At 34.5% G+C, this 25,603-nt stretch overlaps 2 protein-coding genes and 1 long non-coding RNA gene across 7 annotated transcripts in view; 1 reads left to right on the top strand and 2 right to left on the bottom strand.

Moving 5' to 3' along the window:
- Window positions 1-25,603, bottom strand: part of si:ch73-110p20.1 — a 592,105-nt gene that overhangs the window by 131,362 nt on the left and 435,140 nt on the right.
- The window catches only part of LOC137489621 (uncharacterized), a 115,936-nt gene that overhangs the window by 36,310 nt on the left and 54,023 nt on the right, over window positions 1-25,603 (bottom strand). The window lies entirely within an intron of this gene.
- Window positions 3,654-25,603, top strand: part of LOC137489462 (uncharacterized) — a 243,196-nt gene continuing 221,246 nt past the window's right edge. For 2 of the 5 annotated variants that reach the window (XM_073948499.1, XM_068220311.2), the window contains exons 1-2: window positions 20,517-20,555; window positions 20,995-21,144. In XM_073948499.1, coding sequence (XP_073804600.1) covers window positions 21,060-21,144 — 85 coding nt within the window. In that variant the 5' untranslated portion in view covers window positions 20,517-20,555; window positions 20,995-21,059. Of the gene's footprint in view, window positions 3,694-20,516; window positions 20,726-20,992; window positions 21,145-25,603 lie in introns of those variants that run through there. The other 3 variants (XM_073948495.1, XM_073948494.1, XR_012402553.1) reach the window with 3 other exon arrangements.

Raw genomic sequence — 25,603 nt, 5'->3', positions numbered from 1 at the left:
GGCTGCTGCATTTTGTAGTTAATGCTGATACACTTATGTTGAGGTATTTTGATTTGAAACTCATTTTATTGTTTTTTTTTTCCCAAGCTGTTTTTTGTTTAAAGATGCAAATGAGCATTGAAGACTTAAATCACACTGATATCTCAACACACACAACTACATTCACTTATATACTAGTTATGTAAGTGATACTATTGTACTGTGATATATCATTATTTGTTAATAGAAACAATTTCTAATCTTCACAGTGAGGTTTTATTTGTGTCAAGTTCAGTCAATATATTAATATTAGCAATGTTTTAGTCATTTATTTATCACTGAACTTGTTCTTTATGTGAGTTTAGAGTCCTTTACTTCTCCTAAAGCACATGCAGCTCATTACTGCTTCCTGTAAACTGTCAACACACTCTTAACAGATCAATTATTTCTTTCCAAATGTGTCTATAAATTTTTATGATCAAAATGTAACTTGTTTCTGTGACAATTTTTTTCTTTCCTTCGTTTTTTTACTTAAACAGAACATGTGTGAGCAGCTCATCTTTCTCAAAAGCCTCTTATTCACCTGATATGTAACAAAGATGTTTTTCTCTCTAATTATCAGTTGTGTTTGTGCATACAAATATGCATAGACATTCACAAAAGAATATATAAGATACTCTGTGACAAAACCTTTTTTAACACAGTAACGCGATCACATACTGTCTATTTTTTGCTACTTTTGACCTTAGAAGATAATTGTTTGTACATTAATCACAAATGGATGAGACACACTGTAACTTCAAACTCATTTGTGTTAATTCCAGGTGCTGTGAAATGTTATGTACAAGCTTCAGAAGCAATCAGGTGTGAGTAAAGTGCCATATATCTGATCCAGTCCTCCAGCATCTTTTTTGCTTCAAATTAAAGTCTTTTACACTAAAATCATTATGAAGTTGCTCTTTTGTTGCTAATAATTGATTTATATTATCTGAAATATAACTAATTCTATTATATAGCTTTATCTCTTAACCAGGAGAAGGAGGGAAAATGCAATCACTCACTCAATGCAGTCGAATCAACTGTTATGGTACAGGCACAAATCAAGCGACACAAAGAAACCAAGAAAGCAACTTTTAATCAGAAACTTTATATATATATATATATATATATATATATATATATATATATATATATATATATATATATATATATAATTTATTCATTTTCTTGTCGGCTTAGTCCCTTTACTAATCTGGGGTCGCCACAGCGGAATGAACCGCCAACTTAACCAGCAAGTTTTTACACAGCGGATGCCCTTCCAGCCGCAACCCATCTCTGGGAAACATCCACACACACACACTCATACACTATGGACAATTTAGCCTACCCAATTCACCTGTACCGCATGTCTTTGGACTGTGGGGGAAACCGTAGTACCCGGAGGAAACCCACGGAAAAGCAGGGAGAACATGCAAACTCCACACAGAAACGCCTGTTGCTATACATATATATAGCAGCTGGGCATAGTTAATCTGAAAGCAAGTTGGGCCGCGCTCACACGAGTGTTTGTTCTTGCAAAATTCTTTCGTACAGCGCTGCAAAAAAGGGTGGGATAAAACAATATGATTAGACGTTACTAAAAGCGACTGATTGCTCCATATAGCTCATGTTTTGATCTTCTATTGGTCTCATGCACTCACGTGATGCGATGTCAAGCTTTTGTCTTACCTTTGTGGAGTCCACTATTAAATCTGTCATGCAGCTATATATTTATAATTAGAAAATAATTACATCACAAGTAAATTATTGTATAGGGAGTTTATACAGGGTAATTCAATGACAAGAGTTCACTTTATATCTACACAATGCAGAACTTTTAATGTGATTAACCTGCTCCACCTACACCAACTACAGCATTTCTCAGACTTCTGTTTCACTATGGTGTAATCACAGTGGTGAACGTCACATACAACAACAACTGCACTTACTCCTGTAACTTGTTTGCAACAATGAAATTTAAATATCTGTGTCACAGATTCATTTAAATAAATGACTCATCATCATGTGCAGTCGTCTTTATTAATAGCTGCCTAATAGTCCAGACCATTAACTGAATAGGACCGTTTTACATATATGAAACCTGTTAACAGGTATAGCTGTTCATCCCAATACCAACTTGATAGCCTAAAGCAAATTACATGAATAGGACCTGCCTTACATCTCTTAAGACAAATAAGCAAAGGTGTCTATAACAATACATGCTTGATTGCCCAGATCATTACATCTGAATGGTGCCTTTTAGTAACCATAGTTCTTCACCAATACCAGTTTAATACCTCAAACAATTACACATATGTGAGGTTTCACAGTGTTGCAGTGGGTAGCACGATTGCCTCACAGCAAGAAGGTTGCTGGTTCGAGCCTCTACTGGGTCAGTTGGCATTTCTATGTGGAGTTTGCATGTTCTCCCTGTGTTCGCGTGCGTTTCCTCCGGATGCTCTGGTTTTCACAAAGTTCATAGACATGCGGTGTGTGTGAATGAGTTTGTATGCATGTTTCCCAGTAACGGGTTGCAGCTGGAAGGGCATCCGCTGTGTAAAGCATGTGCTGCTGGATAAGTTGGCAGTTCATTCCACTATGGTGACCCCTGATTAATAAAAGGACTAAGCTATAAAGAAAATGAATGAATATATGAGTAATATCACACGAGTATCAGTTTCTGTATTTCTATTTGTTGTAATGAACAGTTGTTGTTGCAATAAAAAATTAATAAATAAATTTAAAAAAAGCAGTGCGATGTGGCTCTCGAGAACATTTTGAGTGCCAGAAAATGTTGAAAAAAGCAGCTATGTCCAAAGTAGGAGCTGTTAAACCATGTAGTGGCTGCTTCTTGACCCTGTAGCCTATTCTCTTCATTTGCATTCAGCAGAAGAAACTCAAACAGGTAAAAATGTTTTTTTTTTTATGTGAACTACCCCTTTAATGCTTCTGTAAGTAAAGGTAAATGAAATATTATTACTGAAGATATTGCTAAAGAATGGCAGAAAACGTGGAACACAGCTAATAAGAGATGACAATTCATTTGAAACAATAATAAACACTATATAGGCCTATAAAGTTGTAAAAATAGAAAAGAAAATAAGGGGTCATAATTATGAGGATGAGATTTGGACTCTCATATATTAATAGTAAGTAATGTGTTGTAGACATGCAAGTCATCATGAACTGGATTAAAAAAAGTTTCTCAAAATTGTCTTAAAATGTTTAGATTAAAAAATTTGATCAACTTTAAATACTAAAGTGTGTGTTTGTGAGAGAGATCTAATCTATTTTAATTTTTATTAATATTTTTTATTTTATCAATCTTTTTATTTTTATTAATCTATTTTTATTTTATTTATTTCTGTGTTTTTTCTGTATTATATTTTATATCCATATTTGTTTGCACTACTGTCTTGTTTGTACGTATGCAATATAAATGTACAGTTATTTGTCATGCCAATAAAGCACCTAAAATGTGAAATGTGAGAGAGAGAGAGAGAGAGAGAGATAGCAGAAATAGTATAGAGTGAAAAACAAGGGAGAAATGTATCAATAAGTCATGACTGCAACAGTAAGGGGCAAAAAAGCTAAACAAAAAAGACTTTTATTTTGGCGTGGTGTGTGACGTCATCAGGCGGCGCCGCTTCAGCGCTTTGATTCAACTGGAGAAAGGTTTGTGTTTTTAAATGTTTACGGATATAACCCGATTTAATTAAAGTTTCATGTTTTTCATCCGATGCTACATTGTGTACCTGCTGTTGGAAATATTATTTTAACCCTTTATACAGCGTAGTACTATTTTATTCTTAGTAACCGAGGGCTTTTGTTTGAAACAGAAAAGTGTGTAATGCGAGCTTTACAATAGAGGTAAAGTTGGTTTTATATTCACACATTTGTTCATTTAGAAGTCTCTATATTGTTTACCATGTTACTTTGAATATGTCATCAGAGTTAGCCTGCCAGTATGACTTGAATTCAACATTAACACTGTTTATTTGACTGTGAACAATGTTGTACTTTGATAGTCATTTGCTGCTAATATGATTTTACTGTTTAGAGTTTGCAAATAATACTTTTATGAAATTATATTATTAAGGGGAAAGTCTGAATGTGTGAATATAAAACCAACTTTACTTCTATAGTCCCTGCTGAAAAAACCAGCATAGACCAGCATTGCTGGTCACCAGCAAGACCAGCATATGTTGTGTTTTGGTGCTGGTATGCTGGTGACCAGCATGGGATGCTGGTGCTGGTATGCTGATAACCAGCATGGGATGCTGGTGCTGTGATGCTGGTGTAATGCTGTGATGACCAGCATGAGATGCTGGTGCTATGCTGGTGACCAGCATGGGATGCTGGTGTTATGCTGTGGTGACCATGGGATGCTGGTGCTGTGATGCTGGTATTATGCTGGTGACCAGCATGGGATGCTGGTGCTGTGATGCTGGTGACCAGCATAGGATGCTGCTGCTATGCTGGTGGCCAGCATACAAGCACCAGCATCCCATGCTGGTCACCAGCACCAAAACACAACATATGCTGGTCTTGCTGGGATTTGGGTGCTATGCTGGTGACCAGCATGAAATGCTGGTGCTGGGATGCTGGTCACCAGTATGAAATGCTGCTGGGATGCTGGCGCTGGTATGCTAGTGACCAGCAATCCCATGCTGGTCACCAGCATCCCATGCTGGTCACCAGCACCAAAACACAACATATGCTGGTCTTGCTGGGATTTGGGTGCTATGCTGGTGACCAGCATGAATTGCTGGTGCTGGGATGCTGGTCACCAGTATGAGATGCTGCTGGGATGCTGGCGCTGGTATGCTAGTGACCAGCAATCCCATGCTGGTCACCAGCATCCCTTGCTGGTCACCAGCACCAAAACACAACATATGCTGGTCTTGCTGGGATTTGGGTGCTATGCTGGTGCTGGGATGCTGGTCACCAGTATGAGATGCTGCTGGGATGCTGGCGCTGGTAATATGCTAGTGACCAGCAATCCCATGCTGGTCACCAGCATCCCATGCTGGTCACCAGCACCAAAACACAACATATGCTGGTCTTGCTGGGATTTGGATGCTATGCTGGTGACCAGCATGAAATGCTGGTGCTGGGATGCTGGTCACCAGTATGAGATGCTGCTGGGATGCTGGCGCTGGTATGCTAGTGACCAGCAATCCCATGCTGGTCACCAGCACCAAAACACAACATATGCTGGTCTTGCTGGGATTTGGGTGCTATGCTGGTGCTGGGATGCTGGTCACCAGTATGAGATGCTGCTGGGATGCTGGCGCTGGTAATATGCTAGTGACCAGCAATCCCATGCTGGTCACCAGCATCCCATGCTGGTCACCAGCACCAAAACACAACATATGCTGGTCTTGCTGGGATTTGGATGCTATGCTGGTGACCAGCATGAAATGCTGGTGCTGGGATGCTGGTCACCAGTATGAGATGCTGCTGGGATGCTGGCGCTGGTATGCTAGTGACCAGCAATCCCATGCTGGTCACCAGCACCAAAACACAACATATGCTGGTCTTGCTGGGATTTGGGTGCTATGCTGGTGCTGGGATGCTGGTCACCAGTATGAGATGCTGCTGGGATGCTGGCGCTGGTAATATGCTAGTGACCAGCAATCCCATGCTGGTCACCAGCATCCCATGCTGGTCACCAGCACCAAAACACAACATATGCTGGTCTTGCTGGAATTTGGGTGCTATGCTGGTGACCAGCATGAAATGCTGGTGCTGGGATGCTGGTCACCAGTATGAGATGCTGCTGGGATGCTGGCGCTGGGATGCTAGTGACCAGCAATCCCATGCTGGTCACCAGCACCAAAACACAACATATGCTGGTCTTGCTGGGATTTGGGTGCTATGCTGGTGACCAGCATGAAATGCTGGTGCTGGGATACTGGTCACCAGTATGAGATGCTGCTGGGATGCTGGCGCTGGTATGCTAGTGACCAGCAATCCCATGCTGGTCACCAGCACCAAAACACAACATATACTGGTCTTGCTGGGATTTGGGTGCTATGCTGATGACCAGCATGGAATGCTGGTGCTGGGATGCTGGTCACCAGCATGAGATGCAGCTGGGATGCTGGCGCTGATAGTGACCAGCAATACCATGCTGGTCACTGATAGCAAATTACATCTGGCCCAGATATGGCCCACATACCGCGCGGAATGACGGCGATGACTCAACCTGATTGTGGCTGTCATAAGGATCCAAAGTCAGCCACAACTGAACCAGATCTGGACCATATCTCAGAAAAAGCTTGGTCCATATCTGGGCCAGATGTGGCCCATACATTTTCTTAGATCTGGCCCAGCTGCGGCCCATGCAAATTCTGAAATCTGGCCCAGCTGCGGCCCATGCAGTTTCTCAGATCTGGCCCAGATGCGGCCCATGCAATTTCACAGATCTGGCCCAGATCTTGTTCAGTTGCGGCTGACTTTTGGGTTAGATGTGGCTGACATCTACATTTGGTAGCTATATAAATCACATTAAAAGGAATGCTTAGTTTAAATTGCTTTATTTAAAAAATTGCTTTAAAGGAAGCATATAAATTGATAAATACAAATATAGAATTTATATAAATTATATTAATAGATGCATACAAAAAAAAAACAACAACAGATTGATCAATGCAATACATATAAATATATGAATTAGATAAATAAATGCATACAGAATTATCACAAATTAAATGCAAATAAATAAATATAAAAGTTAAAATTAGGTAAGTGGATATACAGAATAAGAAGAACATACAAACACAAATGTATATACAAATTAGATAAATAGATACAGAAAAAAAAAACACAGAAAATATATATATATATTTTTTTTATAAAATGCATATTAATTAAATTAACAAATGATAATTACAGAGACAAGATAAACAAGTACGAGTAGACAGAACAAACACAGAAATCGAATATTTAACAAAAACATATTATTTAAAAAATTACAACGAAAAAGAATTTGTCTGATGAAGAGCCGGCGGCTCGAAACGTTACACGCTCTGTGTCAGCCTTTTTAATTTAATAAATTTGTATTTTTGGAGCCTTGGTGTTGCCGCCTTTGATTTACATTAAATAATTACAATTAAATATTTATTAGCATCTACCCAGAACCAAATTTTTTTTAAAAAATTAAATAAACTGAAAATCCAACAGGGCAGTCCAAGAGTGAGGTCAGGGGCAAGCAAGGGTCAAAGCCAAAAAAAACAGTCCAATGCAAAACATCCTGAAAATCGGAGAAGACAACAATTAAAAGGTGCTGTTTGCAGAGTATATACAGGCACAACTCGATTAAAATTAAGGACTTTTAAGCACTTTTTTAAGCACCTATTTTTATTTTTAAGACTGACAAGCAACGTATTGAACACCTGAAATGTATTCTCAGCAATACATAAAAACATTCCATAGGAACTACCTATCGATTTATAAAAAATAAAAAATAATATTAATATAATATTTCATAGTATTAAACCTATTTTAAATGTGCTTGTGAAATTATTTTTTTAATGTTTTTGTAGATGGAAAGAGAACTGAAAATTAAATTACATTAAATTAAAGGACTAGAAATACTATTATATTGCTAAAATAAAACAGATTTTAGTAAATAATACTAATACAGAGTAAAAGTACATGGTACTATTTTAGCTAGTTACATTTGGAAAAAAAAATCGGATTTTCATTACGGACCTTTTTTAAGTGTAAACTTGTTTGAATGGTTTAATTGTTTAATTACAAGACTACATAAAAAGGAATTTGCACTAACAAAGGAAGTTTATTTCCTTTAAGGAAGTTTAGTATATTTTCAAGCTTAGGAAGGTTTTATACTTCCTTATAATATTATTAATATTATAAAATATTTGAAATATTTTTTTTACATTTTCTACATTTTTCAAAGCAGTGTTTTAAGAGCCTTATTGTTTATTTTGATAAATGTAACAACAGATTGCTTTGACCTGTAATGCCTGTACAATTTAGTTACGCTTTAAGACAGACTATGTATAAATCATACAAATACCTCATTCAAAAACTTTTCCAGCATACCAACCCCGTGACGTCAGACACAGCAATATTCCAAGTTGGGGGTGCCTTTGTGCTAAAAGCTCTAGTAAAACATGCCCTTTTCATCAAAATTGTTACATTAATCAAGTTTGGTTAATATATTTTTTATTAAATCAGAAAGCAATTTACGAAATAATGTAAACTCGATTGACTGCATCACTTCTACTACAAGACACTGGGAAGAATTTTTGCTAGGCGATGTAGGAAGATCTGACACTCAAAGTTTTCTCCATCAATTCATAGTCTGAAATCTTGGTAATTAGTGAAAGTACCTTTGAACTGACCGCAGATCTTGATGTAGTCTTTCTTGATCTGGTCTTCTCCACTTTCGATCCTTCCCTGGGTTCATCTTTACAAGGAAACTGCTGAATGGAAAAAAAAATACTTAGTGATAAAAACCTGGACTATATCATGCTATAAAATGTTTGAAATAAAAGCAGCATAAAAGGACAAGCTAGTGGTGGAGGTTTGCTAGAAAAATCTGTGAGAGAGGATGTTGTGTGTGAGTCAGACTGAGACAGACTGTTGTATGAATGTGTGTTTTTGAGTGTATGAATGTGAGAATGCATTCACAAGAGTGTGTGTTAGTTTGAGGATTTTGCTAGGGTCCAACAGAGTAATTTGTTTAGTTAAGTTGTTAAAAATTATTTTCATTGATTAAATACTTGCCCATATATAGATGTAAAGAATAACCAAAAGAAATAATGCATTAAAATGTCATTATATTTTATATTCAATCTGCAAATCATTTGTTGTGAAATTTGAATGACTTCCATTCAGTATATGAAGAAAATAAAATTAGAATAGGAATAAAACAATAGAACTCTATAAAAAAATACTTCCTATCAAAATAAAGCAGGTGCTTTTACCTTAAGGAACTTTATTAGTATGGTTCCCTGCTTCCAGTTAGTTCAACTTCAGATACCTCCATAATCTGTACTCTGGTGCTTCATTTGGTTCTTGACTTAAGGCTGATTTATACTTCTGCGTCAAACGCCGGCGTATGCTATGGCGCTGACGCATAGCCCTTCGATGTGGCCGTCGCCGTCACTGATGTGCACTTCTCAAAAAATTTAACTACACGTCGCAACGACGCCTAGCGTAAGCTCTGTGATTGGTCGGCTTGGTAGCGCTGACGAGTCTGGGCGGGACCGAGAGCAGCGCGAATGTAAGCGAGCGATTGTTTACAAGTGTGGAGTACCGTGAAGGAGCTCCGGATGGAAAGTTTTGTTTTGTGTTTACCTCATAGTTAAAGTTGTTGTACGTCCACCGGTTCCTGCCTCAAAATGAGCGAGTTTGAGCCACTTGTACATCCCGGAAGTGTTCAGGAAAAGCAAAAAAGTAGCGAAGAAACTCGACACAGAGGAACATTTACACCTCACTGCCAACTAGCGTTTCGGAAGTGTTAATGCAGACCGACAGAGACAGCGCGCAGAAGTATAAATGCACAGCCACGCGCGTTGCATGCGCCGTTGGTTACGCCGGTCCCCTGACGCAGAAGTATAAATCAGGCTTTAAGAGTAACTGGTGTCGCATTCCAGGTCCATCACAATCTGAGCTAGAAGGACAATATGACAAAAGACAAGACAAATGTGAATACACATAACATACAGAATAAAACATTTAAAGATATAGTTTACTATTCTGCCACCATTTATTCATCCTCTACTTGTTTCAAAGCAGTTTGAATCTGTTAAACACTAAAGCAGATATTTTGAAGAATGTTAGAAACCTGTAACTATTGATTAACATAGTAGGAAAAACTGGGTTTGTGTTCATTCATTTTTTTTTCAGCTTCATCCCTTTATTAATCTGGGGTCACCGAAGTGGAATGAACAGTCAACTTATCCAGCATGTTTTACGCAGCAGATACTCTTCCAGCTGCAACACATCACTGGGAAAAACCCATACACTCTCATTTACACACATTAACTAAGGACAATTTAGCTTACACAATTCACCTGTACCGCATGTCTTGTGGGGGAAACAGGAGCACCCGGAGGAAACCCACGCCAACACGGGGAGAACATACAAACTTCACACAGAAATGCCAACTGACCCAGCCGAGGCTCGAACCAGAAACATTTTTGCTGGGAGGCAACAGAGCTATCCACTGTGCACCGCACCACCTGAGTTTATGTTCAACAGAACAAAAAAAATATTTTGAAACAAGTGGAGGATAAAAGACGTCATTATTTTTGGGTGAACTATCCCTTTAAATTTTTGTGTCAAGCATTAGTCTTTAAAAACTTATGTATCACTACAGGAAAAATAAATCAAGTACCTCTTGTGAACAAGCAAAATCATTATGCCATTGTTTTCAATGGTTTTCTTTTACATTTTTCACTCTGAAATTATAACTTAAACATGCGATCCAAGGTAAATTAATCTACTTTAAAGTTACGTCAACAGACTGTGTTTTTCCAGCTCACCAATACTGTCAAATTTTACATTTTCAGAAAACAATTCAATAAATTACCTTGTGGAAACATTTAGACTTTCTTTAAAATATGATTTTTTTAATAATAGATATTTTAAATAAGCTATAACCTCACACAGTGATAAAATAGCAGCAATAAATCTTGTAATATTTTAATAATAAATAAAACATAAAATATATTATTTCAGTTCCCAACAACCAGTCTGACATATACAAGTTACAAAATATGTACAATATTGTACCTGGTGTGCTTGATGATGAAGTAAAACAATTAGTAATGCACTGATGTGAGAGTTGTCCTTTCCTTCAGCTTGCATCCTTGCATGATTCCTTTCTTTTCTGTAACAAATTAATACAATACAATCAATTTATAAAAATATTATTTTTACTTGCCACAAAACCATTTGTTTGTACTTGATACATATGTACAAGATTAATGGTGCAATTCAGTTTCCAGGCTGTTTTAAAGTAATATAAAACATAAGATATGGATTTTAAGCTTATTTAACACAATTGATTTTATTTTTTAACAAGGTTTAATATTTCATAACACACTTAGCCTTCTTTTTTAGCTAATTAATTTCCTTCATAAGTCATTTAACACATCATGTTTCAACTGTGGATTTTTTTTCAAACGTTTTGGCTTTAAATTTTTTTTAATGCAGACCAGTCTCAACAGTGGCCAGCATGAACCACATAACTCTGCAAACTTTTGCTGAAACTTGATAAAACACATTAACAAGCAAATCAAGATCATTAGGATTAACGTTACCAAAAAGAGACTGTTCGTTCAGTGTTTGAACTAAAACCAGTACAAAAGCAGAACTCGGCACCTATTACAACTGTATAAAACGGACAGCATATGATTCATTCATTCAAGCTCCCGTTTCGACGCTGTTCTTCATATAACACGTCTTATTAATCATTTAATTGGGAATGACGAGCGTAAAAGGACAATTGTAACTTAAATGAATTTGTTAAAACCCCGAGCACAATCAACTTAACAGATTACTGAACTGACGGCGGCCATCATTCTTAGCCGTTTTTAGCCATATTATCCACATATAAGTTACAGTTTTATCACTATTCAAAACAGGGGCTTTTCTAACAAATAAAAACATTACCTGACGACAAATATCTCACAAATATGATTTTAAAATAATAACTTACCCGATAAAAAGAAGAAGATGAAATGGCGGACTTGACTTCCTCGTTTGAAAAAATTAACCGTCATTCACGAGGCTCCGCCCACTCCACCGTAATGCAAGGATGAAGCGAAACACATATTCGCCACCAGGGGGCAGTTTATGATTATGTTTTTAAATAAGTAAATAAATAAATATATATATATATATATATATATATATATATATATATATATATATATATATATATATATATATATATATATTAGGGTAAGGGTAATTAGGCAAGTTATTTTATAACAATGATTTGTTCTGAAACTGTCGAAAAAATATATAGCTTGAAGGGGTTAATAATTTTGACCTTAAAACACTTTAAAAAAAAATTAAAAACTGCTTTTATTCTAGTCGAAGACTTTCTCCAGAAGAAAAAATATTATCAGACATACTGTGAACATGTCCTTGCTCTGTTATGTAATATGTTATTTTTAATATTCAGTAGCTTGTTATATAAAAACTATAACACTTTAAGATATATTTACAATCAACTAATTGCTAATTAACATGCTTATTGATAGCATATTGTCTATAAAATTTGTTGACGCTGTTACAGGTGCACACACTCAGAACCAGGATAGACTTTTGGGCCTTTCTATGTTGAGTGTGCATGTTGTTTCTGTTGGTTTCCAGTTTCTTCCATAGTGCAAAAATTTGCAGTATAAGTGAATTTTGGATAAACTAAATTTGCTGTAGTTTGTGATTAAGATAATGTGTGGTGTTTCCCTGCACTGAGGATTGTACCCTCAGGGCTGTGTTGCAGAAGCATTAGTATCTGATTGCAGACTTGCATATGCAAGCTGAGACACACAGTTTGACATGCAATGTCAGAAACAATGCACTCAAATAGAGCTAGTGACATCAAAGTGAGGGGTCGGGTTAGGAGCGGGGTTAGGTTTGCACGTTAAAATTGGTCAGATTTATTTTGATCATTTTTTGTGTTCTGTAGAATAAGTAAATAAAACTTTGTTTTGTTTACAAAGATCAGTTTATTTACGAACACATTCATGTTATTCACATTCTACTGCTCAGTTCTCTGACATTTTTTTCTATATAGTTATTTTATTCATAAACAAAACATTTATGTCTATTTAATATTCAAATTAAATAAAAAAAGAACAATGTTGTATGTGGCATTTAATCAAACAAAATCATTATAAAAATGTAGAATTGCAAAAAATAACACCAAGAAAACAGCACTTTAATTCAGCATTATTAGATTATGAATTCATTTGTAAAATTGTTCGTTAAAAAGTAGTACTAATAGCAAATTAAATCCACCCAGTAGGTGGCGGTAGAACACTGTCTTAATTCATTCAAATGGAACTGAACAAAACATTAATGGATCAAAACATAATAAATGATAAAACTCATTGCATTTATAGACATTTATAGATATACCAGGTAATATGAAAAAAAAAATTTTTACTCATGCTGGAACATTTACATATAACAGATAATATAAATTTATATTCATAGCAGCCTTAAAGTAAAAATAAATCCATTATTGAGGAAATAAACTGAATTAATATGTGACAAACATATACTTTCCCTGATAAGCAATAGCTTATTCCTATTCTTAATAACCTAAAGAAACATTTTCAATCTCAGAAAGTCTTATTTAGAACATGCAATGTTATTATTTTCAGAGAAGGTGTAGCGCTCTCACTGCCTGATGAGGGACAATAATGTTTATAAAACACAGGAAACACAGAACTGCTGTTGCTTCACATCAGAGTCTGTGTTTTGTTTGAGCAGCAAGCCCCTCCCACTCATTAGGTATGCAGTCCACAGGCAGAAGTAGCCAATCGGAAAAATGTAAATCCTTGCATCACATTACATTAATTTACAATATTTATTTTCTATTTTCTACTTCATAAAATGAAAGTGTACAGACTTAGAAAGACAAATTAACTTTGATTTTCAATTTCTAATAATTTGTAACCACTTCAAAGGCTCCCGTTAATTTAAAGTTAAACCGGAACTAAAAATACACAACATGCACTACACCCGATGTGTCACACACGGGCCACATCTGGCCCACATACAGCAGGCCACAACTCACACTACACCCGGTGTGACACACACGGGCCATATCTGGCCCACATACGGCAGGCCACAACTCACACTACACCCGGGGTGTCACACACGGGCCACATCTGGCCCACATACAGCAGGCCACAACTCACACTACACCCGGTGTGACACATACGGGCCACATCTGGCCCATATGTCTCCTGCCATTGCCAGAAGTGAGCCATATGTGCCTTAGTTGGCCCAGATGTGGCCCAGAACTGTATGCTATCTGGGTGGTAGTTGGTATATTTACATATATATATAAATAATAACTTGCCTAATTACCCTTACCCTAATATATATATATATATATATATATATATATATATATATATATATATATATATATATATATATATATATATTTATTTATTTATTTAAAAACATAATCATAAAACTGCCCCCTGGTGGCGAATATGTGTTTCGCTTCATCATTGCATTACGGTGGAGTGGGCGGAGCCTCGTGAATGACGGTTATTTTTTTCTAACGAGGAAGTGAAGTCAAGTCCGCCATTTCATCTTCTTCTTTATATCGGGTAAGTTATTATTTTAAAATCATATTTGTGAGATATTTGTCGTCAGGTAATGTTTTTATTTTTTAGAAAAGCTCCTGTTTTGAATAGTGATAAAACTGTAACTTATATGTGGATAATATGGCTAAAAACGGCCAAGAATGATGGCAGCCGTCAGTTCAGTAATCTGTTAAATTGATTGTGCTCGGGGTTTTAACAAATTCATTTAAGTTACATTTGTCCTTTTATTCGCTCGTTATTCCCAAATAAATGATCAATAAGACATGTTATATGAAGAATAAGACATGTTATATGAAGAACAGCGTCGAAACGGGAGCTTGAATGAATGAATCATATGGTGTCCGTTTTATACAGTTGTAATTGGTGCCGAGTTCTGCTTTTGTACTGGTTTTAGCTCAAACACTGAACGAACAGTCTCTTTTTGGTAAGTTAACGTTAATCTTAATGATCTTGATTTGCTTGTTAATGTGTTTTATCAAGTTTCAGCAAAAGTTTGCAGAGTTATGTGGTTCATGCTGGCCACTGTTGAGACTGGTCTGCATTAAAAAATTTTTAAAGCCAAAACGTTTGAAAAAAAAAATCCACAGTTGAAACATGATGTGTTAAATGACTTATGAAGGAAATTAATTAGCTAACAAAGAAGGTTAAGTGTGTTATTAAATATTAAACCTTGTTAAAAAATAAAATCAATTGTGTTAAATAAGCTTAAAAACCATATCTTGTGTTTTATATTACATCAAAACAGCCTGGAAACTGATTTGCACCATTAATCTTGTACTTATGTATCAAGTCCAAACAAATGGTTTTGTGGCAAGTAAAAATAATATTTTTATAAATTGATTGTATTGTATTAATTTGTTACAGAAAAGCTGAAGGAAAGGACAACTCTCACATCAGTGCATTACTAATTGTTTGACTTCATCATCAAGCACACCAGGTACAATATTGTACATATTTTGTAACTTGTATATGTCAGACTGGTTGTTGGGTACTGAAATAATATATTTTATGTTTTATTTATTATTAAAATATTACAAGATTTATTGCTGCTATTTTATCACTGTGTGAGGTTATAGCTTATTTAAAATATCTATTATTAAAAAAATCAAATTTGAAAAAAAGTCTAAATGTTTCCACAAGGTAATTTATTGAATTGTTTTCTGAAAATGTAAAATTTAAAAGTATTGGTGAGCTGGAAAAACAAATACGTCTGTTGACGTAACTTTTATTTTTATCTTAACTTTTTATTTTATGTTAAAAGTAGATTAATTTACCTTGGATCGCATGTTTAAGTTATAATTTCAGAGTGAAAAATGTAAAGGAAAACCATTGAAAACAATGGCATAATGATTTTGCTTGTTCACAAGAGGTACTTGATTTATTTTTCCTGTAGTGATACATAAGTTTTTAAGACTAATGCTTGACACTTGAATTTTAAAGGGATAGTTCACCCAAAAATAATGACGTCTTTTATCCTCCACTTGTTTCAAAATATTTTTTTTGTTCTGTTGAACATAAACTCAGGCGGTGCGGTGCACAGTGGATAGCTCTGTTGCCTCCCAGCAAAAATGTTTCTGGTTCGAGCCTCGGCTGAGTCAGTTGGCATTTCTGTGTGAAGATTGTATGTTCTCCCCGTGTTGGCGTGGGTTTCCTCCGGGTGCTCCGGTTTCCCCCACAAGACATGCGGTACAGGTGAGTTGGGTAAGCTAAATTGTCCACAGTGAATGTGTGTAAATGAGAGTGTATGGGTTTTTCCCAGTGATGTGTTGCAGCTGGAAGAGTATCTGCTGCGTAAAACATATGCTGGATAAGTTGGCTGTTCATTCCACTGTGGTGACCCCAGATTAATAAAGGGATGAAGCTGAAAAAAAAATGAATGAACACAAACCCAGTTTTTCCTACTATGTATATCGATAGTTACAGGTTTCTAACATTCTTCAAAATATCTGCTTTAGTGTTGAACAGCTTCAAACTGCTTTGAAACAAGTAGAGGATGAATAAATGGTGGCAGAATAGTAAACTAAATCTTTAAATGTTTTATTCTGTATGTTATGTGTATTCATATTTGTCTTGTCTTTTGTCATATTGTCCTTCTAGCTCAGATTGTGATGGACCTGGAATGCGACACCAGTTACTCTTAAGTCAAGAACCAAATGAAGCACCAGAGTACAGATTATAGAGGTATCTGAAGTTGAACTAACTGGAAGCAGGGAACCATACTAATAAAGTTCCTTTAGGTAAAAGCACCTGCTTTATTTTGATAGGAAGTATTTTTTTATAGAGTTCTATTGTTTTATTCCTATTCTAATTTTATTTTATTCATATACTGAATGGAAGTCATTCAAATTTCACAACAAATGATTTGCAGATTGAATATAAAATATAATTTTATCACAAAGTATTTTTTTTTTCCCATTCAGCAGGTTCCTTGTAAAGATGAACCCAGGGAAGGATCGAAAGTGGAGAAGACCAGATCAAGAAAGACTACATCAAGATCTGCGGTCAGTTCAAAGGTACTTTCACTAATTACCAAGATTTCAGACAATGAATTGATGGAGAAAACTTTGAGTGTCAGATCTTCCTACAGTCTGCGCAGACATCTAAAGTGATCTTAACGTGAGCGCTTTAATAGTCAAATAGGTGTCAAAACGCAGTGTTTAGTGATTATTAATATCAAGCATCATTTGTGTAATAAACAAACGAGTTGAGAATCGAAATAGACGCGAAAGAGAAACTATTAAAGAGACAGCTCGCTATGATCCTTCTGCTGCCTGTTTTTATGATTATTAATCAAACAACAAATGGAGAATTGCTTAAGGGGGCTAATATTATAGACTTGCTTTTATTCTAGCCAAAATAAAAATAAAAAAGCCTTTCTCCAGAAGCAAAAAATATAAGAGGAAATACTGTTAAAATTCCTTGCTCTGTTAAACATCATTTGGGAATTTTTTTTTTCAAAATTCTCAGGAGTGCTACTAATTTTGACTTCAACAGTAATCGTTTTGAATAATCGTGATTTCAATTATGACCAAAGTAATCATGATTATGATTTTTCCCAAAATCGAGCAGCCCTACTGTTGTTACATTTATCAAAATAAACAATAAGGCTCTTAAAACACTGCTTTGAAAAATGTAGAAAATGTAAAAAAATATATTTTAAATACCTCAAATGAAATCATTTGTTTTATTATTTTTAAAATATATTTTTTTGTAAAGTTATTTGTTTATAATTATGTAAAAAAAAATCCAAGTACTATAAAAGTTATTTAAGCAACACATTTGCCAGATTGTAAAGGCAGACACAGAATGAGCAAACAAGAAAAACCGTGTAAAATGTGTAAATAAAAGGCAACATTTTAAATTTTTACATCTTTTCATCATATACGTAAAACCTTCCTAAGCTTTAAAATATATTTCCTTAAAATAAACTTCCTTTGTTAGTGCAAATTCCTTTTTATGTAGTCTTGTAATTAAACAATTAAACCATTTAAACAAGTTTACACTTAAAAAAGGTCCGTAATGAAAATCCGATTGTTTTTCCAAATGTAACTAACTAAAATAGTACCATGTACTTTTACTCTGTATTAGTATTATTTACTAAAATTTGTTTTATTTTAGCAATATAATAGTATCTCTAGTCCTTTAATTTAACGTAATTTAATTTTCAGTTCTCTTTCCATCTACGAATACATAAAAAAAAAATAATTTCACTAGCACATTTAAAATAGGTTTAATACTATGAAATATTATATTAATATTATTTTTTATTTTTTATAAATCGATAGGTAGTTCCTATGGGATGTTTTTATGTATTGCTGAGAATACATTTCAGGTGTTCAATACGTTGCTTGTCAGTCTTAAAAATAAAAATAGGTGTTTTTAAGTGCTTAAAAGTCCTTAATTTTAATCAAGTTGTGCCTGCATGTACTCTGCAAACAGCACCTTTTAATTGTTGTCTTCTCCTATTTTCAGGATGTTTTGCATTGGACTGTTTTTTTTGGCTTTGACCCTTGCTCGCCCCTGACCTCACTCTTTAACTGCCCTGTTGGATTTTCAGTTTATTTATTTTTTTTTTATTTATTTATTTTTTTTTTTGGTTCTGGGTAGATGCTAATAAATATTTAGTTGTAATTATTTAAATAATGTTTTTTTGTTAAATATGTGATTTCTGTGTTTGTTCTGTCTACTCGTACTTGTTTATCTTGTTTCTGTAATTATCATTTGTTTATTTGACCCCTGCCTCGCCTCTGATCTTGTTTTTGAATTGCCCTTTATATGTCTTTTTAATTATTGGTTCTGGTTATATGGTTATAAAATATTTGTTAATTTAATTAATATGCATTTTATAAAATAATATATATATATATTTTCTGTGTTAATTCTGTATCTATCTAATTTGTATATACATTTGTGTTTGAATGTTCTTCTTATTCTGTATATCCACTTACCTAATTTTAACTTTTATATATATTTATTTGCATTTAATTTGTGATAATTCTGTATGCATTTATTTATCTAATTCATATATTTCTTTGTATTGCATTGATTAATCTGTTGTTGTTTTTTGTATGCATCTATTTATATAATTTATATAAATTATATATTTGTATTTATCAATTTATATGCTTCCTTTAAAGCAATTTTTTAAAATAAAGCAATTTAAACAAAGCATTCCTTTTAATGTGATTTATATAGCTACCAAATGTAGATGTGAGCCACATCTAACCCAAAAGTCAGCCGCAACTGAACCAGATCTGGGCCAGATCTGTGAAATTGCATGGGCCGCATCTGGGCCAGATCTGAGAAACTGCATGGGCTGTATGTGGGCCAGATCTGAGAAACTGCATGGGCCGCAGCTGGGCCAGATTTGAGAATGTGCATGGGCCGTAGCTGGGCCAGATCTAAGAAAATGTATGGGCCACATCTGGCCCAGATATGGACCATGCTTTTTCTGAGATATGGCCCAGATCTGGTTCAGTTGTGGCTGACTTTTGGATCCTTATGTCAGCCACAATCAGGTTGAGTCATCGCCGTCATTCCGCGCGGTATGTGGGCCAGAAGAAAATGGGGGATGTGGGCCATATCTGGGCCAGATGTAATTTGCTATCTGGGTTTTGTCTTGCTTGTCCACCAAACATAGACCAGCATCACCAGCAATACTAAGCTGGTAGACAAGCATGACCAGCAAGCCGAAGCTGGTCTACCAGCATAACCAGCAAGACCAAGCTGGTAGACTAGCCTGACCAGCAAGCCGAAGCTGGTCTACCAGCAAGACCAAGCTTATCTACCAGCTTCACCAGCAAGACCAAGCTGGTCTACCAGCATCACCAGCAAGACCAAGCTGGTCTACCAGCATCACCAGCAAGACCAATCTGGTCCACCAGCATCACCAGCAAGACCAAGCTGGTCTACCAGCAAGACCAAGCTGGTCAACCAGCAAAACCAAGCTGGTCTACCAGCATCACCAGCAAGACCAAGCTGGTAAACCAGCTAAACCAGCATTGACCAGCATAGACCAGCATGAAAATCATGCTGGTCTTTGCTGTTTTTTTCAGCAGGGGGGCCAGTTAATAATGTTTGAAAGTTTGACTAAATATTTTAAATCTTGGATTTTTATTTAAAAAATAATGTGCAACGATTGCATATTTTATCTGGAAATTAATGTTTTGTCCAATATTTCATTATTACGAATATTTTTTTTAATAATCTATAAAGTTGGGTTTGTAAAGGGACACAATACACATTTATTAATCACACTGAAATGAAGATATACTTTGAATTTGTCCTTGACAGTGTTGACACAATTTGAGGTTTGTTTGCTGTTTTTGTTAGTAGATTAATTGTAAAAAGTGCAGGAGCTTGACCAACATTCATTTCTTACAGTCTAATGTCTAAATAATACAACAACTATGTGGTTAAATTAAAAAATCTTAAACTTTTTTTTTTTCATTTTGATGTCTCAAAGGCACTTTTTTTTAAGTTGTTTTAAAATGTTTAGATTAAAGGTTTTGATCAACTTCAAATACTGAACATCTGTGTGATTGTGTGTGTGTGAGAGAGAGAGAGAGAGAGAGAGAGAGAAAGAGAAATGTTTGAACAAGTCATGACTGCAAACTAAAAACAAAAGACTTTTATTTTGGCGTGGCGTGTGACGTCATTAGGCTGCGCCGCTCTTGCGCTTGATTCAGCTGGAGAAAGGTTTGTTTTTAAAACCTTTACATAAATATAAAGCGATTGAATAAAGTTTCAGGGTTTTCATCCGATGCTAAATTAGGAACCTGCTGTTGACATTATTTTGACCCTTTTTACAACGAAGTACAATTTACTCACAGTAATTTGGGCTATTGTTTGAATAAAGCAACAGAAATGTGAGTAATAAGTGTTTTAATGAAGGTTTAATTTATTAAAAAGCATAATGTCATTCCATTCTAAGGATAAATCACTATATATAAGAAGTGGAGTACTAGTTTTAATCAGCTCATTGTGTCTTGCTCAGACTTACTTAATTTATTTTTGTTAATGACTCTCATATGAAACTGTTTAAGCAAGTATTGAAGAGAAGTTATTTTGATTCTGTTCATTGTTTTATTTATTTTAATCAGGACGTTTTTAATGTTTTTTTTTTTTTTTTAAACAGGATAAAGTGTCCAAACGCAGAGAAAAACTCCTGCTGAAGCGACTGATCTCCACACTGTTATAAAGATGGCGTTTATTAAAGAGGAGAGTGAAGATGTGAAGATTGAAGAAACATTCACAGTCAAACAGGAAGATCTGCAGGAACAAACAGGTTGGTTTACATTTTTAAAGACCAACTCAGTCATTTGATCCTCATTCAGATATATTTTAATAATAAGAATACTAAATTAAATCCATCTTGTAGCCCTGAGTGTACTGCCTAGTTCTCCTAAATGCACATAAGCACTCATTGAATGACAGAATGAGTTTCATCACTTGTTCTTATTTATGTCATACATATGTTATGTATTATTCGTCTCCTATTGCTTTTCTTGTTCTCTTTGTTTGTAAAGTGTCCTTGAGCACTGGCGCTATATAAAATAAATAAAAACAAAAAATTAAAAAGGTTTAACTGAGCTGACAATATTTGACCTACAGTATTCTCATAGAAGATATCTGCTATTACAGTGGTAGTGTTGGCTTAGTATTTTCCATTTGCATGTGTCACGTTGATCACAATTCCCTTTTTTATCAACTTCTTTATGGGTTTAAACTTGTTTTTGTAGTTGTTACTAGTTCTCACAGATATGATCTTAGTTTGACCTACATTATTATAATAACTAATTACCAGGGCTATTGTGTTTAAACAGGGTTTCCGCTGGGTATTAAAATGTCTTAAATTCCAAAATCAAAAATTTAGGCCTTACAAAAACTTAAATTTACTGAAATATTGTGCTGTATGTCTTAAATCTTTTTAAACAAGTCTTCATTTTCCTTTGTTCATGTTTTGTTACCCAATCTGGCCAAAACCCATACAATGACCAACAAGACATTTTAACTCTGTTTATCATAATGGTGAGGATATCGACCTGGACAGATTGTTGTGCACAGATTTAGTTTAATATAGTTTTTAAAACTTTTAAAACATTTGTTAATTTGTTTTTTTATTTTAAAGAAAGTTTATTTTGGGGAAAAAAGTGTGTGGATCCAAGTAGAGCTCTCTTGTTTTTACACAATATTTATGATCTTTTGCTAAGAAATATAAAAAAAATATTTTAATGTTATTATTATTATTATTATTTATTTATTATTGTATTATTAAATATTTTACATTAAAATATTTTTGTTTGGACATATAAAAATCTTTTTCATCTGCGGCAATTGAAAAATTCCTTAGTCTAAAATTTCATTCATAATGGTCTTAAAAAGTCTTACATTTAACTTGGTGAAACCTGTAGAAACCCTGATTTAAAGTATGTCAAAAAAACGTGGATCCCCTTAATTTTAAATATGCTGAATGAAATAGACACAAAAATAATTGTTATAAAACATTGTACAGTTTTCTAAACTATATGATGTTGTTGTGGGACGATGTGAGACAAAACAAATTAAAGTGAAACAATAACGTTTAGCATTGCACTGACTACAACTGGCCAACAAACTAGTCTAAAAAAGACTTTTGCTGCTTAGGAAATGGATTATAACATGCTGATGATGTGCAAACATTTGAGTGTGAAGTTCATCAGTATTGATCATATTCTTCACGTACCAGCAGGTGTCGCCATTGGAATCTTTTTGCTTTTTAAAGAATACATTTTTAGATCCTAAAAACAGCGTTAATATAATAAGCCAAGACTGACATGCAATGTGTTGAACACCTGCAATGTTTTTTCAGCAATTCATAAAAATACTGCATATGAACTGTCTATTGATTTATACAAATAAAAACCATTTATTAATAATAATATAACAATTAATCATTTATTTATAATATAATACACCTTTACTAAATGTGCTTGTGCATTTTTTTGTTTATTTGTTGATGTTATCTCAGATGAAAAGAGAACAGAATATTTGTACTCAAGTTATAATACACTGCTAAAATAATACAAGTTTTAGTAAATTATACTAATATTTTACAAATTACTCTTTAAAAAACTACTTTGAGTACTAGTTAATTACTTTTGAAAAAAAATATATTTAAATAAGTTTTTCATTATGGTCCTTTTTTAATTATACAATTATTTAAATTGTTTAATTGTTTAAATCACAAGGCTACATATAGGTATTTGCATTAACAAAGTATGGTCTATTTTTTCTGTACATGACAATGAATCATTTTTAATGGCACTGGCAAAACTACCACATACTTTTAAGGCCATAGAGACACTTTTTGTCCATTTTTAAACAATACTTTCAAGCTTTTAAATGTTTAAAATATATGATGAAAATATTTAAACTTGGGGTTTTATTTACATATTTTACACTGTTTTTCTTATTTGCTTGTTGTCTATTCAATATTTTATTTTACGCTTGATCCTAAACTGAAATAATTTTACAAAAAAGACAAGAACACTGTCAGTAATAAAATAAAATAAAAATAATTACTTGGTTTCTGACAACACTACATTTCTCAAGGCAGTGCTTTAATATTGTTTATTTTGGTAAATGTAACAGATTGCTTTGACCTGTAATGTCTGTACAATTTTGTGATGCTTTAAGACAGATCAGAATACCCCTATTATGTATAAATCACATAAATACCTCATCCAGAAACATTTCTAGCATAATTCTTTTGCCATAAAGAAATACAAAGTTCCACCTTTGCTAAAAGTTATGGTAGGCTAAGTTTCACATCACAATACAGCCAAGTAAGTCCGTTAGCATTGTCACCGGTCATGCATCAATCTAATTCTAAATACTTAATAGTTTTTGACTAAGTTTAGTCGAGGAGCAAAGATGAATAATTTTTACTTCTAAGAGATCACAATTGTATTTGATGATGAGATCATGAGAGGACTTGCAGTTCATTTGAAAAAGCCTATTCAAGAGCTCGGATATCCAGCTTTGGCGATTAATGTACATGACTGCACTCTCGTGTTAAAATAAAGCACCTGCGACATTTGCAGAAATGAATAATTGCGCAATAACTGCAGTCCAGGCATGGTTCACTTGGGCTTTGGCGCGGTACGCTTGTGTGTGAGTGCAAAACGCGCCTAGGCCAAAAACTGAAAGCAAGACGTGCATTTTAAGGGACTATTTCATATGCATTTATTAATCATTCTTACCGTTCAATGAACACAAACTGTTGTAGTTTATTAAAGATGCAAACTCCTCACTGCACCACAGCTGTGCCTTCAGCAAACCTCCTAATTCCTGCAGCACGAGGACTTTATGACTGTTTATGAGCGTCAGAATTGGCGGATCTGTTCGGCGAAATATTTGATTGTGTGTTACTGCATCCCAAACGACTAAAACAACATAACTAGAGAAGTCTCCACTATGCTGAGCGAGAGCACTTCTCAGAGCACTTCTCTACTGAACAGTTACATCTATGATGTAAGCGTGCCCTGGCCCGAATGTTATGTGAGTGCGGGATGTCGGAGGAGACGGGAGGGGGGACAAGCATGCTTTGGCCCGGTTAAAAGCAACTGTACATAGTGTGAGTATGCTCTCAGATTGTATTAAACTAGGCTTCAGAAGAGTGATAGATCAGAGGCGAGTAAACTCCGTCGGAAAGAAGAGAGCCAAACATAAGTAGATCTTCAAAATGGCAGGATGTCCGTGGTTTAATTACTCTTGTGAATAACATAGACATCTCTACAGTAAAAACACCCAAAAAGCATTATTTCAATAATGCATTTGTTTTTAAGTTGTTGTTTTCTGTCACTGTAACACAGAAAGGCCTTTCTCACGCCCTTACGTTCAACGCAAAACTAGACAAGGTCGACTGAGATTGGTCACTTTTCATGTCAGTCAAATCATCGCTTCGAAATCCTGGTATATCTTATATTGGTATCAAGTTTATTATTTGCCTATAGGCTTCAGTTTTTAATTTAAATCAAGTTTTAACAGATTTCCCAAAGAAAATTATGATAAAAGAAATTACTTTAAAAATAAGTATATTAAATATTTGAAGAGTTTAGATGCAAAAACCTCTAAATGCCATTTAATATTTTCTTCTAAAATGAGCATTTTCTCCAACTCCTGTGTGTGGACTCAGTGATTTACCTTTTATAGTGACAAATACGTTATTTTCATTGCCTTTAAAGTGAAATAACTGAACATAAATATACAAGCCTGAGAAAAATGCTCATTTTACATGGCATTTAGAGGTTTTGGCATCTGTACTCTTCATTTCTTTATTCTAAGAATTTAAAGTCCTAATTTCTAGTTCAAAGTATTTTTATTTTTTATAAAACTGTAATAAAACTTACAGTTTAAACATGTAAATAAAGCAATTTGACAAAATGGTAGGAAATAGATCATCAAAAAGTGTAGTTGTAATAACTATCCAAAAAGATTATCCAGCAAAAATTAGTTCTTAATATGTTACTAAAATGTATTATTTAAACCTCAATTAAACAGAAAATGAGGTGAATAACTGCAAAAAGGTTCAGTTTTTCAGAAAACAAATAACCCCTTTTAATAAGCTGGCTACAGGCCTGAAAGTGTTATGTTAAAATAATGTTTATTAACTGATAAAGAGTTTAATAAAGATTTTCGTTCATTTTTCGTACAAATTAAACATCTCACAGTATTATTAAAAGATGGAGCACAGGCTGTAGTTT

The sequence above is a fragment of the Danio rerio genome, chromosome 4, assembly GCF_049306965.1.
Source record: "Danio rerio strain Tuebingen ecotype United States chromosome 4, GRCz12tu, whole genome shotgun sequence".
Classification (NCBI taxonomy): Eukaryota; Metazoa; Chordata; class Actinopteri; order Cypriniformes; family Danionidae; genus Danio; species Danio rerio.
The sequence above is the reverse complement of the archived record's forward strand: the minus strand, read 5'-3'. Positions and strand labels throughout refer to the sequence as shown.